Genomic DNA, 16,492 nt, shown 5'->3' on the forward strand with positions numbered 1-16,492 from the left:
CCTGTCACTCGCGAGCTCTATAGGAATTGCTTGTTTACTTTTTGCTATCAATATAAGGACGATGGACGGGGTCGTGTTCGATATCATGACCTTGTGTGAGACCCCGTCTGTGTTGATAAATTCTGCTAAGGTCGCGGTGTGTGGTAGCGGTGGTTAAGTTTTTGAACGTACTAGCCACATGCCGTAAATATGGTACGCGGTAAGCCTAGTAGCCGATCGGACCGGGGAGTGGATATACCTTTCACTCTCTCTTAGAGATAGGTTTTATTTATGTTTATGTTGCGCAACACCACGGGTGCAGGGACGAGGTTGGTGCACTGTAGTCGGGGAGAGTGACACTGTCCACAAGCCAGAATGAAAGGTAAACGGTTGTTTGGGAACGACGCGATGGTGTTCCAAACGTGTGTGTTAGGTCAGCCTGGCCAGGTTAACAAATTTCGATTCGAATCGTCCGCTTCTCACGGTTTGGGACTGCTTGATCCCTTTGCCACACAGAGTAATAAGAGCAACATTACTATGATCAATCTTGATGTTTGACAAAAATTCTACCATGGTTGGATAGGATTAGTTGCTTACATAGAATGGTTAATCAACTAGAATTGAGGAATGAGCAGTACTCACTCCTGGCTGTGATGAGTGAATTGTCAACCGTGCAGTGTGATCGTGTGCTTGGTCTTTGGTTGTAGGTACACGGGCGTCAAGTGTCGACGGAGAGTTGCCGTGGAGGAGCTTAAGCCGGGCGGCAGCTGTGGCGTCCACTCCTGGATCGAGGGCGCAAGCAGCGATGGATTGCGGGTTTCTTGGTTTGCGCCACAAAACCAAGCAGGCGGACGGCGGTTGAAGACGTCAAGTCGTGGAGGCACGGGCGTCGGTCCCGGGACTGGCGGAGGAATGGGTGTCGACGGCGTCTACGGCCTCGCTGCGGGCGAGGAGGTGACGGGCGTCGGGCGGGGTCTAGGGCCGTCAGAAGGCCAAGGCGGGAACGACGTCTAGGGCCATGGCGTGGAGGCGGGAATCTTCCCGCACGTGGAGTTTTGGCAGTTTTCTCAAAACCGGCCACCTACCCGGGTTTCGTGGACCCTCCAAAACCGTCAACCGGATCTTCATCAACATGACGGCATCGTGGAGAAGACTCTGTCTCGAAGAAAGAACCTCAACCGTCAGATGAGATCGTGTACAGGGGGATGCTGCAGACCGACCGGTCTGACCGGTCCATGAAACCGGTCTGACCGGTCTCGGCGGGTATAAATACCCCCACCAGCCCGTGGCTGGTTGACTCTCTTGAGCCTTTTGAGTCCTTCGGTTTTCTCCTTTCCTCTCTCCCTGCTCTAGGTTAGGGCCAAGGTCTCCAATGCAAAGGAGAATTAGGTTATAGCTAATCAAACCAATCAAGAGGGTGGATGATAGGGTGGTAGGCTCTAGCTTTGTATAGGTGATGACCTCTGAAATTCTTGAATGAAATCGTGTTAAGTTCATCACTTGTGTGCTGGAATTTCATCCTCCCCTTTCTCCCTTCTCAAGGTTTGCGTTTTGGGCTTGAATTCTCCTCTTTTGGTGTGTTTTGTGTTTGGAGGAGTCAAGGCCTTGGATTTGTGTTTTGCTGGACTCGTTGTGATGATTCTTATCCATCTAGCCTAGTGCCAAACCCCCTGGAATCGCTAGTTCTCACGAATTGGAGTTTTTCACGTTCTTGAGAAAACGCCAATCCTCTTTGATCATCCCTTGAATTCTCAAGTTCCTTTGATCTTTTGGGAGAGATCTCTTGGGGATATGTTCACGGGACAGTTGTGAAGGTATCCTCCAAGTTTCGTTGGATTTGGACATCGTTTGCTCAAGATTCATCTTTTGGAGGTTGAATTTCGGGCTGTCTGGGAAGGACCGGTCTGACCGGTGCCCTGAACCGGTCTGACCGGTGCCCACGACCGGTCTAACCGATGGGCTGCTGGCTGGCTGTTTTTTGCTAGTTTTTCGTGTTTGCTTCCGCGATATCTCTCGCTTAGTTTCCTAGGGCGTTTTGCAAAGAGATAGCTAGTCCATAGCTATTCTCTCATATCCTAGGTTTGAGGGTTTGTGGTGATTTTCGGGATATTGGCCGACGGATCAATTTCGAAAGAAATTTTGATCGGCTCCCATTCACCCCCCCCCCCCCCTCTGGTCGTCTTTTCGGTCTCTCAAGAATATGGAAAGCTAAAATGTGAAGTAAGGACCTACTCTTTATTGCTTTTCAGCAAAAGGAAACCAGAGCCTTACAAAACCCTACATAGTCTAGCTAGGTGGGCTAAGTATACCCGTTGACGGTAAAATCTTGCTGAGTATTAGAATACTCAGCCTTGCTGTTGAAACCTTTTTCAGGTATGAGTTTTGAGGACCAGATCGCTAGTCTGTCTTGGCCCTGCTCTTTGCCTCCTGGCTGGTCCGTAGAATGGGATCCGTCTTCGATCTGCAATGACCCTGACGAGTGATACCTTGCTTGGGCTAGCTTGGTATACTTTTGCGACGTGTTGTAGCCGTCATGTTTTCTTTTCGCTGCTTTTCAACTCTAAACTTTAAACTTATGTCTTGTATAATGTTTTACTGAGTTTGGATCTGTAATAATGTTTTGAACTGGTTTGTAATAACTATTATGCTCGTGTTGTAAAATATGTGGTTGTAATATCTCTGGACTCGCCTTCGTGCGGGGTATGCTTGTTCGATCCAAGAACCGGTGGTTGTATCGGGACGTTACCCGACAGACCAAGAATTGTTCCGTTTGAAGTGCGTTTGTGTCGGTGTTGTCTTTATGGTGATGGCCAGCGCATTTGAGCCGGGATAATTCAGTTGGTTCTGCCACATTACTACTACAATTTCTGACTCGAGTACAGCAACCATGTGAAGAGTTTGTTCTTCGCAAGATGGCATTGTTGCTCTAAGCTCTCCACCGCATCCCAAAGCTGCACGAACCCAGTGGTGATCCTTTTGGATCTCCTACGAAGTAGGAGTGATCAGTTACATGGGGAGTTACCCCACATGCAACTCGTCTCCTTTGACAATCTATAGCCCGAACCACTACACTGCGGATCTTCTAGAGAACCCAGCGCTGGAACCTTCTAGAAAAAGTCCGCGGCAGGACCGAAAGACTCTCTACTTTCCAGTATCGATTCTTCTAGAAAAGGTCACTAGCAAGATCAAGCACTACCTTTATCTTGTTCTGCAAAGAAAAATCTAAGGTTAGCAAGATCGATCGATCGAGTCTCATGGACCATGGAATGGAAGAGTGGCAAAGAAAAAAAAAGGTCTTGGCGCATGATTTGCAACCGGCCAGCCTTCTTTTGAGACGGGTCACACGCTGCCGGTGCCCGGTGGTGGTGGTCCAGGTCCCCCTGCTTTGGACTCTGCCTGCCTGCTCCCCTCGGGTGCTCGTCCTTTCGCTAACGGAGAGAAGGACGCGACCATTGGGAAAGGGGGACGTTCCCCATCAGACCCATGTGTTGGTGTAGGATATCCTTCGGGACGAAGGAGTATCACAACAGCCCGGTTCGACGAGGGCGAAGCCTCAAGTAAATAGTAACGACCACGACAGCAGCACGAAAATTAAGGCACAAGTGAGATCACTATGCATTCAATGTCCCATCACTAGCAGTTACGGGGGTATTTGTAGCTAGCGGCTCAACTACCCGCTGGTGTAAATTCCCCGTACTGCCCTTCAACCACCACAATTACTGAATATTCCGTGGGTTCCCAGGTAATATTACATCAACAGCCAGGATACTAGATTACAGCTGGACCGACAAGTGGGCCTCCTTATGACTTCGAGACCTTCTCTACCGAACGTCTCCCGCCGGGCCTTCGGGCTCGACCTTCGCTATTCAAGTCTTTCATGCCCCTTCGCTCGGCCACCCTTCGCTCTTCGCCCTTCGCTAGCTCCACTTCGCTGCCAAGCCGGATCAGGGTCGTCCTTTACGCCCAGACATGGGGTCTTCCTCGGTGGTCTTCGCTCGGTGGCCTTCGCCGCAGACGCTTCACTCCATGGCCTTCGCCGGCCAGAGCGCGCGCGATCGTCCCGTCCTCAGTCTTCGGGTCTTCAGGTCGCCGCACCTTCGTCCGAAGGTGGCTCCCCCAATAGTAGCCCCTCGAGGCTGCAGGTGTCCCTCGGGGCACCCGAAGGCTCGACACCTTGGCGCGTGAAACGCTTCCTCAAGCGCCACCCTTCGGGCGGGCGAGCGTGCGAGGGCGACCTGAATACCTGTAGTGTCACGAAGATAGAGAGAAAGATGCCAGCTTCACCGCTGGTGAGGTTAGATAACTTTTTTGGATTTTTCAAGGAAAAGATTAAAAAGTAGAATAATGAAATTGAAAAGATGAGATGGTTAAGATTCCTGGGAAAAGATGCTGGTGCCCCTGTGTCGATTCGGCTTCCTTCGCGCGGGGCGAGGGCAAAACCGATGTTTTACCTCGTGGGCGCGTGCTCCCCGGCACCAGGGGGCGGGCGGCCGGCACTATATAATCTGACCCCCCGGGGGGGTCGAGAACTCACGCTCTCAGCGCCTCAGCCCCCAAGCCCCTCTTCGCTTGTGCTTTCATATTCCGTCGCCTGCTTTGCCGTTGTCTTCTACTTTGTTCACGATGGCCTCTTCCGGGGATATGGTGCCACGCGAACGAGTTCGATTCCCTCCGACCTGTGTCCTTGGGAAGAGCTACATGATGCAAGCTATGATCGAAAACATGGAGAGGCGGGGTGTCCTCGAGGTCGGCTTCGTGCGTGCTCCTCCGGCCGGGGAAACTGAGGCGAAGCCCCAACCTGACGAAGTTGTGATCTTTTGTGATTTCTTCATCGCTGGCCTTCGTTTTCCTCTTGATCCGGTGGTGGTGGAATTTTTTAAGCTTTTTGACGTGTACACACATCAGATGACACCGACCTCCTTCGTTCGGCTCAATCTCTACATGTGGTTGACGAAGACCTGCAAGCTGAAGCCGATCGCTATAGGCTTCGCTCGCCTCTTCCGATGCCACTTTCAGCCGAAGACAGTGTTTGTGAAGTCGGGCGATGGGACGTCGGAGGCAGAGCCCCAATTTGGTGTGTATACCTTCACTTTCCATATACTGTTCCAAGCCCCGTCGTCGCCTACCGCAACAAGTGGGGGAAATGGCCGACAATGTGGTTCTACCACAAGGTCCCCCTCGTCGAAGCGACGCACCCTCTGGTGGTGAAGGAGATCGGTTTGCTCAGGGAGCAGCCTCCGTCTGTGGAAGTGGACAAAGGGACGGAAGAGGCGAAGGCCCATGTTGCGATGCTCTGCAAGGTGTCGAAGGTCTTCAGGACCCGAGACATTGTTGAGGAATATATTGCGTGCAAATGCTTCCCCATCCGCGAAGGGTGGTCGGTATCTTCGTGGATGGGCAAGGAGACGCGTATTGGTGGTCTCCCGATGCCCAACTTCTCCACATCTTTCCAGAAAAGTCCGCGCCAGGACCGAAAGAGTCTCTACTTTCCAGTATCGATCCTTCTAGAAAAGGTCACTAGCAAGATCAAGCACTACCTTTATCTTCTTCTGCAAAGAAAAAGAAAGAAAAATCTAAGGCTAGCAAGATCGCTCGAACGAGTCCCATGGACCATGGAATGGAAGAGGGGCAAAGAAAAAAAAGGTCTTGGCGCATGATTTGCAACCGGCCGGCCTTCTTTTGAGACGGGTCATGCTGCCGGTGCCCGGTGGTGGTGGTCCAGGTCCCCCTGCTTTGGACTTTGCCTGCCTGCTCCCCTCGGGTGCTCGTCCTTTCGCTAACGGAGAGAAGGACGCGACCGTCGGGAAAGGGGAACGTTCCCCATCAGACCCATGTGACGGAGACCAACCCAACACGCCCGGTTCCCTCTCGACCGCGTCACGTCAGCTCACCCCACTATCTAGCCCAGCTTGGACGGGCAAACATACTAGTGGCATTTATGTCTCCCACGCGCGTGTCTGCGTCCTCCCCCGTGGCGAAGACTTGGCGGACGCAGCCGAGCGTGTCGCTGGCGCGGTCGTCCCTCGTCGGCGTGGCGCAGGCGCTGGTCCGCCTTGGTGTACCCGATCAGCGGGGTCACGCGGGCGACGGCGGCCTCGGCGACGGCCCGGACACGCGCTGCGCCTGGCCACGGGCGATGTCGCGGCACCAGAAGCCGTTCGCCGTGGCTGTGGGCTGTGGCACGCCACGCACTCCTCGTTTGTGCTTGGCCTCCGATGGATGGAGCTTTTCTTGGTCTCGCTCCTACACATATTCCGTGTGCGACCTTGATGAACGCTAACTTTATCTGCTCCGTCACTCATGGCCGCCCACGAGACCGACCGGACAAACGAGGCGAACACCAGGCTTTCAAGTGCACACACACTTGTATTGTATGGGAGCATATCAGTCACATCGTGTAGGCAAATCCCATCCTCCCGCGGCAGCAGCCTAGTGTGTTCATGACGCTGAAGTGCGTTGATGGCTCTGTCACGTGCAGCGGATGCTTTGGTCGCAAATCGATCCAAGTGCAGACGTACTCAGACCCAACCCACAGCGTGCACAAAGTTGCCATTACACGGGCGTGGACGCCGCTCCCTCGATCGTAGGCACGCCGTCGTGGGAGAGTTGACCTGCGAGCTCAGCCATGGCCCTGTGGCCGCGTCCTCTACTCATCTCGCCCTCTGCTCTGTTTCCGCGTGGCTGGCTCTGTCTGCTTCCGTTGCTGATTGTTGTGTGGCCTCGTGCCCTCGTGTTCATGTGAGAAGAGCAGCAGCTTGGAAACACGGAGGCTCGTACCAGTTTGGTACATTTCCGCTTAAGAAGAGTAGATCATGGTATAATAGAGGTGACACTCTTGGTATTTGGAGTGACACACCCTGCAGCAGCAACATGTGCACTGTGTACTACTATTGCGCAGGCAAATATAGTACTACTCGCTGCTCAATAGCAAGTTATAGTTTGATGACGCATTCATGCAGCAGCGAAACGGCATATCAGTGTACAGACACGTGCGCAGCAACAGGGCCTTTTACTTAATTAATCGTGAGATGAAGAATCAGTAACCAAATATTTGTAGCATGCACGAATGTGTCTATCTTCAGATCGACAAATGAATGTGTTTATCTGATCGTGCAATACAATCGGTTTTGTTAGATGACCAACTCAGCGTACAGTATGATATTGATATGCACGAAAACAAAGGAAAATATAAGGGGCAGTACAGCAATGTAAGAGGTTGCCGCGTGACAGCTTGAGGTCGATGTGAACTCCAACATCTCGGTTACAGCATCTTGAGGGTAACATTGTTTGAGTACCCTGCAAGTTTGCTCTGCACCAAGTCCTTGACAGGACCAATATCCAGCCGAATCTCGAGAGAAACTCTAGCCCAGAAACTTCCATCGAATAACGGTTGCACCGCTCGGTTGCCTGTAACACCTCGAGCTTAGGCGTTGCGTTTCGCTCAAATTTCAACAATTCGAGGTATTCATTAAGCTCCAGCACCAAGAGACTCGGGAAAGATGGGCCTGGGAAGCAGAGCTTAGACCCCAAGATTGACCAACTCCTCAGACGCAGAACCACAAGATTTGGTAGCTTCCCAATGGCATCTAAGGCTTCTTGATTCAGTTGTGTACCCTGAAGCTGAAGCTTTGATAGGTTCTGAAGCCAATGGACCCATTCTGTTACCTTGATTAACTTGCCGCGCATCTTGAGGCTCTCAAGGCATTTTGGTGGCATCGAATTTCCGCCCAAGCAATCATCTAATAACTCAATATTAGGAGAATTGCTACCTTCACAACCTACATATAGAGACCGAAGTTGATTGTGTTCAGCAATTGCAGGCCAAAACTTGCCGTTGTTCATCTGGCTGACTCCGACCACTCCAAGCTTACGCAGCTGAGTGAGCCCTCCGAGCTCTTGAATCGTAGCATTTCCCCATGCAACATTGATGTCACGTAGTGTGTGCAAGGCCTTCAATTTGGAAATCCCTCTCGGGACTTTAATGCCATATAGCTTGTGAAATTCTGCATTAAACGTCATAAAGTAGCAGTGTAAGTTGCATATGTCATGCCTACTCACACCCTCCTCCAAAACATGTGTTCCGGTCCTTCCCAAATGATGCTCTAGCCGCTGCGGTCTCCAGACAAGATGGCCCATTGCGCGGAGTAGATTGCATGCGGAAAGAGCATATACACAACAAACACATGGGGCACCTTGTATGAGACGTCTGTACGCCCTAAATATGACATCCCTAAATATGAGAATTCTGTACATAAAAAATATGTCATCCTGTATTGTATCACCAGTACGAAATGACAAACCAGATGCATGAAGGTATTGCAGCTTCTGAAGCTTGGTGACACCTACTGGCAATCTCCATATGCGTGTACCTCTGATGTCGAGCATCTGCAGCTGCCTCAAATTTGCGAACGAATCTGGTAATTCACAGATACTCATACATCCACGCAGAGAAAGGTACCTTAGGTGAAGGAGCTCCCCAATTTGACCAAGGTGATGATCCCTGAGTCCTACGGTGTCCTCCAAATCCAGCACTCGCACGAACCTCATCTTACTGCATATGAAAAATGATCTCCACTCACCAAACACAGTTAATGACCGTATATGTGACAAGTCCAGCATCCTCTGCATCACCTCTTTGTCTCTCTTCCAGTTGCTACTTATGGCAAGGTGGCGTATTGCTCCTTGTACACCGCCCAAGCTACATCCTTCCTCTAGTGTAAAAACAAGATTGTCCTCCCTTGCCTTTGACACGCAGATTTCACGGATGAGGTCATGGAGCTGGCAAGAGTCAATGCTTCCAGGAGTTCTTGCTTCCAAAGGTAGGATCATACTCCGGTCAAGAAGCTCATCAAACTGCTTGCCTGCTACTTGCTCGGCTGCCATGTGTTGCATCTCTCTTGAATAACCTTCGGCAATCCATCTCCTCACCACACGTTTACGCTGGATTATATGGTCTTCTGGGAAAATAGACAAGTACAAGAAACTAGATTTTAGACCATATGGCAGGCCATCATAGCTCCGCATAAGGACTGCTTTTATCATCTTTAACTCAGGATTTATCTCCAGCTCGGCGCTTAAGCCTTCGTTTAACTTTCTCCACTCCATTGCAGTTTTAGGCTTATTTGCTAGATAGCCACCTATAGTCGATATTGCAAGGGGGAGTCCATCACATTTCTTTAGGATAAGGTTAGCTTGATCCAGCATACCAGGGTGCAAATCAAAACTTCTAGCATCCTTAAATACCTGAACAATTCATGTAAATCAAGGTGGTTAGGAACTCACATTAAAGAACAATGAATGCTACATTGGAACTACTACGACATTAGTGTTGTTTAATTTGTTACTCCTTCTGTCCTGCAAAGAGTGTCATTTTGGGATTCTAATTTTTTTTCCCCACAATGAGTTTCACTCTAGGGATTCGACCATTTGAGATGGACAAGCCAATTAAAAATGCATACATTCCCAAGACAAAAAAAAATCATTATGATGACGTATTTTGGTGCAAGATGGCCAATTGCATGGCAAAACAAGTTGCATGGTGCTATACACCACACAATTACATGCTGCGTGCGCCAATTTTACATACAAGTAGCACACAACAAATAGGGGTTACAAGTTATTTCCCTCCTTAAAAAATCCTAGAGTGATACTCTTTGCGGGGCGGAGGGAGTATATTTTTTGAGTTCACCTCTTGAAGTTGAAGTTAATACAATTAATCATGTGAGATTTAATTGTGCTCATTACACAGTTTAAGCCCAACTTGTTCCCCAATAAATCGTCCCCAAAAGATGTTCTCCAGTAAAGAACTTCACTTCAATTTTGTGTAGCATAAAATCCAAAACATGTTTAGATTTTTACTAAATAGGAAGTTATTTCCCAAACACAAACATGGAAGTCGAAGATGTTGGAATGTCATAAATTTTAATATGGATGAATAAGGAGGCTTTTTTCTTTAAAAATAAAAGGTTCTGTTAGTAGTGAGACCATAAACATCAACATATGGAACATATTTAAATAATAGTACACTTTCATATGGATATATATGATACATTTCCATGTAATAATTTGTGACGATTATAAGTATTTGAGACAAAAGGGTACCTAAATTTGATATTTTTGGTGAAAATTGTAAAAAGAAAAAACCTACAAGTCAAAGGGTTTTTTTTTTTTGCCAAAACCCACGTGCATCTCAAATCCGATTGAACATCCACCGTGGTCTCTACAGCCTCTCTCCATCCTAAAATCACTATGACAAGCTCGCTAGGAGTTTTCTGGGAGTATTAGATGGCCACGGTTGCGATATGCCCATCTTTTGTAAATTCAACTACCACCATTGTCTTTTGTGATTTCTACATCTAGGTGAGCTTTGATATAGTGCCTTCAGCCTAAAACCTCTCTACCACCTTCTAATGATATGCAGGTCAATGTAAGCCACAATAGAGGGCACACAACATCTCTGTATCATTGAGTCAATGAGCACAGGGGGAACCAAAACAAACAGGACTTATGGGCGAGAGACTGTAAGGATTTGAAAACCCCACTGACTTGAAGGGTGCTTTTGCAATTTTTCCACATTAATTTCTCCTAATGGTTGGATTATTGTTACTAAGCTATTAGAAAATTACTTTCAACTATGCCTTTAAAAGTTATCTAAAGCAAACAGAAAATCAATAATCGCTTCCAATGCAAATATGTTACTTTTGAAAATATTATAAAATATTACTTTTAAGCTATGTTAGCAAAAAAGATACTCTACAACTTCCGATCAATAATTCTTTTCATGAGCCTATTTTAAACTTAGTGTAAGCACGGAGCTGGAGGAGCCATCTTTTCCAGCTCCACCGGCTCCACCCTTTGTGTAGTGGGCTGTAGCACGGAGCGGTTCGTTTCAGAGGCTAAACAGAGGGCATGTGACGGAGTGGTATGAGAAAAAAATTTGGCTTTCAATGGCATCGAGCAAAAAATCAACTTAGTACATTAGCAAATAATTAATTGTGCCGGATGGTAAAAAATGAATTTCGATGGCATGTGGTCAATTTCGAAAACCAGAAGTGTCACTTGCACAATACATATGTGCGATCACCATTTAAGCTCTGTTACCATAAATTAGAATGTTATATTCTTAAATTATCAGAAGTGCTCCGTAAACCTCAAATATTTTGTGATTCTTAAAACAACAGAGAGAATTAGTTGGAGATAAATCTATAATGTAATAAATTAAACAACCCCATATCTCTACGCATACATACACGCTTATTGATGCCTACCGTTTCTGAGGCAAGCCTCTCTCTCTCTCTCTCGAACACGCAGCAGAGTTAATGCGACTAGCTATCGTGGCATGGCATCAGGTGGCACCAAATTAATTTGTTAGATCAAAGATGTATGCGAGACAGTTGGATTGATTTAGCTCAGTAGGATACAACTCAAATCGACCTTGATACCGACACTAGTTGATATGTGCATGTATCAATGCAACATTTATTTAATTTTTGTGCCAATGGAATATACATATTAGGATGGCATGTATGCATCCATTATTCCAATTTTAAAAATATACATATAGGCACCCAAAGAAGTGTACACATAGGCAAACCGTGTACATGTTAATGGAAAGAAGAGAGATATACCGGTCTTTGTTGTTTAGCATATCTTAAAAATCATAAAATGTATACATGTAGGTGACTATTGTACAATATAATGCGCATGATGGCTCGTAATCGTTACACATGTTAAAAATCACGAGAGCATCAATTCAATAAAATAATACTATGCATGCATCGCAATAGCTAACAGCGGGTGAGACACACAGATGCGTGTATGCATATAGACACGCAAATGAATGCATGTATGCAACTAGTTTTTTATTCTTTGCTTAAGGATCCTCATTTTTTTTATAAAAAAGTACGAGGCACCCTTACATTCGATAAAATAAAACATGTTAGAACAAACACAAAACAATAGTAAAAAAATCAATTTCCATCTCATTACTAGCTGAAGTTGCACTTTTTATAAGTACGAAATATTAATGGCCAACTATATAAAGTTTAACGTTAATATGGTGCATAAAAGAAAAGTGACTGCATTTTTTATTCTGCTTCCTTAAAAATTTATAAAGAAAATAATAATGCTTTCAATTTTTTGAAACATTATAATAAAATTTGGAGTGAACAGGGAATAAAAAAACAGTAGATTCTGAAGTACCTTCTTTTTGAACAGCTCAAATGCTGCATCATCTTCAAGGCCATTAAGGCAGTGCATATTCCTATCATCACCGGAACAATGTTTGGCGACAGTTTTTTCCCTCGTGGTGAGTATGACTCGTCTAGCTTTTGCCAAGTAATCTTTAATGGAATCCCATTCCTGATTGGAAGATAGATCATCCAGAACAATCAGGCACTTTTGCTTCTCAAGAAGTTGCGATAATTCAATAATCATATCTTGGAAACCCATTGTTCCAACATTCTTCTTCTTTTGTGTATCTCCATCAGCCATTGAATCTTCTTGGATACCTATTAGGAGCTGCAAACAAAGATTTCGAAGAAGTGCATCAGGACTAAAAGGACGCAGTGCAGTAGCCCAAGCACGTTTCCATCCGCCAAGCTGTTGGCTTCGGTAGACAGTCCTCACAAGAGTAGTTTTTCCAATACCACCCATTCCCCAAACAGAGATCACCTTCAAGCTACTAGTGTTGTCGTTTGGCTGACCAACTGAATTGATGACCTTTTGTTTTTCTGTCGATCGCCCAACAATAACGTCTTCAGGGATGACTATCGTGTTGCTGCGATCAAGCTTCATTTTTTCAACTGCTGAGGTGGTGGACAAAGCATTTCCGCTACCCATACCCTGTGGTTGTTGCCCCCCTTCCTCCTGTATCTCATTCACATTCTCATTGGTGGACATCAATGAGCTTCCTACAGTAGTCGCAGCTGTTGACACAGAGATGGGCTCACTAGAATCCATTTCAGACTTCTCAACCTGAACATGCATGCATGAGAAATAGTTTTTTTAAATTTTTATGCATTGACACTTCTAATTTGAATTGAAAACATGTACAAAATTACAGGTACGAAGATTACTGCAAGATAACATACATACATTTGTTTGGATAGAAAAAAAAACATGTTTGCGTAAAATATTAAAGAAATTTGCCCTATTAAAACTTGCACAATGAACTTTTAGGATGATCATATCAACAATTTAGTGTGTTTAGGCCAGTGATATTTTCTTGGGATGTATAAAGTTTTGTGCAATTTTGAACTATATTGTAACCTACAATTGAATTGCACTTAATCCAATAAAGAATCCCCCTCAACAATTTCACCAAGGTGACCCAAACATAGAATCCCTAAAGTATCACACGACTGAAGTATTAGTTTTCAACGGATAGTTCCGCAAAATGATAAATAAAGACATACATCACTTAGGCGTTAGCCAAAGGAGTGGATACTATAATACAATGATTGATTTTACCTTCTTGTGGAACACATAAAGAATCTGATCCGATGATAACTGCTTTAGTTCAGACGCTTGATATGGTTGCTCCGTACACAAGCTGGCAATTTCAATTTTTTGCGTGGCAACAACAATTCTGCTTCGGTTCTTCTTGTCAGGGAAATAGGTTTTGATACAATGCCACTCGTCTATTGTCGAAAGGTCATCAATCACAATCAGGTAGTTGTTACTGCTCACATGTGCACAAAATTCACGGACCAGATCAATCTGCTCCATCTTCTCCATCTTCATTAGAACATCTGCTCCAACAACTGTTTCTTCTTGAGCAATACCAGGTTGCTGCACTTGAGAAGAATTTACATAGAACTGCCTCACAATGCTCTGGAGGAATCCCTTTTGATCAAAAGGCCGCATCAGTCTCAACCAAGCAGTGCATCCAAACTTTTTCTTTACATCTGGGTCATCAAAGACCTTTGATATTTCAGATGTCTTCCCGAGATCAGAATTTGTTCCCCACACCGCAATCACTCGAAGGTCCACCTCTGCACTGGTGATTAGTTGGCTAAGGTCCATCTTTAGCTTCTTTGGCTCCATGGCCTGACGCCATGCTTCATCAATGCCAAACATAGACGTCACATCCCCAGCAGTGCCGCCCTGCTCGACCCCGACGCTACCGGGCTTGGAGCCTCCAGCGCCATCCTTGATGAGTCGGTAGCGCAGGTTCCTGTTGCTGACGTCCTCCACCTTGGCCTTGAGCTTCTTCACCTCCTTGGCAATGCGGCGACGGTGGCGCATGTTCCGTGGAACACAGCCCAGAATAGGAGGCTTCTCTCGCCCCGCGTGGATCTCAAAATCCACAAGGTTGTCCTCGACGTTGTAGCTCGCGTCCCGGACATGCTTCACCCAGGTGGTGAGCACCTTGGTCTGGGCCCTCTCCTCGTCGGCCGCCATGAGGAAGGACTGCATCATCTCCAGCTCGTCGGTGATGAAGCTGACGTCGTCCTCGACGCCGAGCTGCAGCGCCATCTCCTCCGCGGCCTTGGACTTGGCGTAGCCCAGCGCGCCATTCAGCACGGCCTTCCCGATGCTCACCGCCGTCGCCTCCATCTCGCCGCCGGCTAGCGCGAGCTCGCCGTGCTCGCAAGTCAGAAGCTCAGATCTGTGGGTTTGGGTTGCGCTGGGATCGAAAGAGCATCTACGACCGAGTGCCTGCCTCCCCAGTCCCCACAATAGCTGTTAATTAACCTCGACCGCAGTGACCAGAGATGCCCCGTCGTCTCTGTCTGAACGCCGATCGCCGAGCGCATGGACCGCGCGTCACAGAAAGCGCACGGGGACCTGCTCCCACGGACACGAGCTCGTCGACTGTCACTGGCACTGGGACCGACAAGCCACGTCCCGCCCGTCGGGTCCACCAGTCGGCCGGGGGTTGTTCGTCCGCCGTGCATGCAGGTGCAGTCACGGAAGGAACTCCGCGCCCGCGCACAGACCCGGACCCTCGGAGACCTGCACGGCTACACGTGACTGTCGGCCGCCGGGACGGCCGTCTGTCGGAAGCACGTGGAAAGCCGCGCCTGCAAGCTGGCGGAAGCACGTGGACAAGCTGTCGCTCGGTTTCCCTGATCAAGCACTCGGGTGTTCTACCCTGCATTTGTACCCGAATTTTCTAGCCACCAGATCTTAATCCAACCGTAGGACAGCATTGAAGTTATAACCAAAGGACGCAGATCCGGGTGTTCTGCATCCGAATTTTAAAAGCACAAGATATGTATCCGATGACTCAGATTTAAAGTCACGTGTCAATGCATTTATGCAAGATAAAATATAAACAGTGGTAACAAAATAAATTGAACTAGGAAAAACTACATAAAGATGTTCTGAAAAACAACATAAAAGCTGTCAAATTTTAGTGACCACATGAAACATTTACAGTACTTCATTTCCTGTAATTTTTCATGGGACGCAATGTAAATTGATTGAACTTGTAAAATGTTGATTAAGAACTGTTACCTTGCTTCTGTTGTATGTACACATCGGAGAACTGGAATGATATTATACCATCAGCCACACCGTTTTCTTAAAAAATATAAATTCATCAGAGACAAATCTCAGTAATGTTCAACCAGAATTTATGAATTATGGTTCGGTGTACTGCTTCAAATTCATAATCAAAAGACAAATACTCAATAAATTTATACGGTTTACATATCTACAAACGAAATGATCCCAAGCACCTAATCAATTACAAGGGATTGAAGAAAAATCAAAATCAAATATCATATTTCCAAAAAATTTATATGATCCCTAGCACCTAATCAAAATTTGGGTGCTACCGGAGTACAAAACACCCGGGTGCTAAATAGCATTTCTGTTTTTTTCCCCAACTGTCCATTCCGTAAAAGCATTCTGCCAGAGAGGGGATACGAAGAGCTCGTTTGGCACAGCTTTGCCTCAGCAGCTTCAGCTTCGCGCTACAGTGATGAAGCACTGTGCTGCAATGTAGCACGAAGAAAATAGGGGAGCCGAAGGGGAAAAATAAACTAGCACAGTGGTGAAGCTGGGAAGTTGGGAAAACTTGCCCCCTTTGGTATAGCTTCTTGAGGAGCTTCATGTGCAGGTTCACGTGAAGCTATGCCAAAAGGGTAAATTCCCAACAGCTTCTCCCATGAAGCACACCGTGAAGCTCCTTCCAAATTACACTGCGGTGGAGAAGCTAGGTGTTGACGCAAAAATCAACATACTGGAATCAGAGGGCAAGTGTTCGTTAAGCACGGAAAGTGAACCAAGCGTGCCAGTCAATCTGACCTGTTGATTGACAAGGAGACAGTAAATGTTAAATTCGAGGGTGTATTGGCTGGGGTTCCGAATATCCCTCACAGGTCGTATCGGTAGGCGATTGCCGATACAGAAAGCGACAAAATCGGCTTCGGTCAGCCGATTTGAAATAGATGATCGGCTAGATCAGCCGATGCGCACGGGGAGCAATGTAAAGGCTACGAATGTGTAACCTAAACAACGCTATCAGACAACCTGAAATAGATCTAATCGGCTATATGATATT

The 16,492-nt window shown here is 46.8% G+C and overlaps 1 protein-coding gene across 2 annotated transcripts; it reads right to left on the reverse strand.

Moving 5' to 3' along the window:
* Positions 1-7,015: 7,015 nt before the first annotated feature.
* On the reverse strand, positions 7,016-14,653 carry LOC120682256 (putative disease resistance protein At1g50180). 2 transcript variants are annotated; one of them, XM_039964081.1, is made up of 4 exons: positions 13,450-14,651; positions 12,181-12,954; positions 8,438-9,222; positions 7,816-7,982 (listed from the first exon to the last, which is right to left on the reverse strand). In XM_039964081.1, exons 1-4 carry the CDS (start codon positions 14,536-14,538, stop codon positions 7,958-7,960), a joined length of 2,673 nt encoding a protein of 890 aa, XP_039820015.1. In that variant the 5' UTR covers positions 14,539-14,651; the 3' UTR covers positions 7,816-7,957. The 2 variants fall into 2 exon arrangements, with proteins under 2 accessions (XP_039820014.1, XP_039820015.1); XM_039964080.1 differs by having other exon boundaries at positions 7,016-9,222; positions 13,450-14,653.
* Between the last annotated feature and the right edge of the window lie 1,839 nt (positions 14,654-16,492).

The sequence above is a fragment of the Panicum virgatum genome, chromosome 7N (genome assembly GCF_016808335.1).
Source record: "Panicum virgatum strain AP13 chromosome 7N, P.virgatum_v5, whole genome shotgun sequence".
NCBI classification, from domain to species: Eukaryota; Viridiplantae; Streptophyta; class Magnoliopsida; order Poales; family Poaceae; genus Panicum; species Panicum virgatum.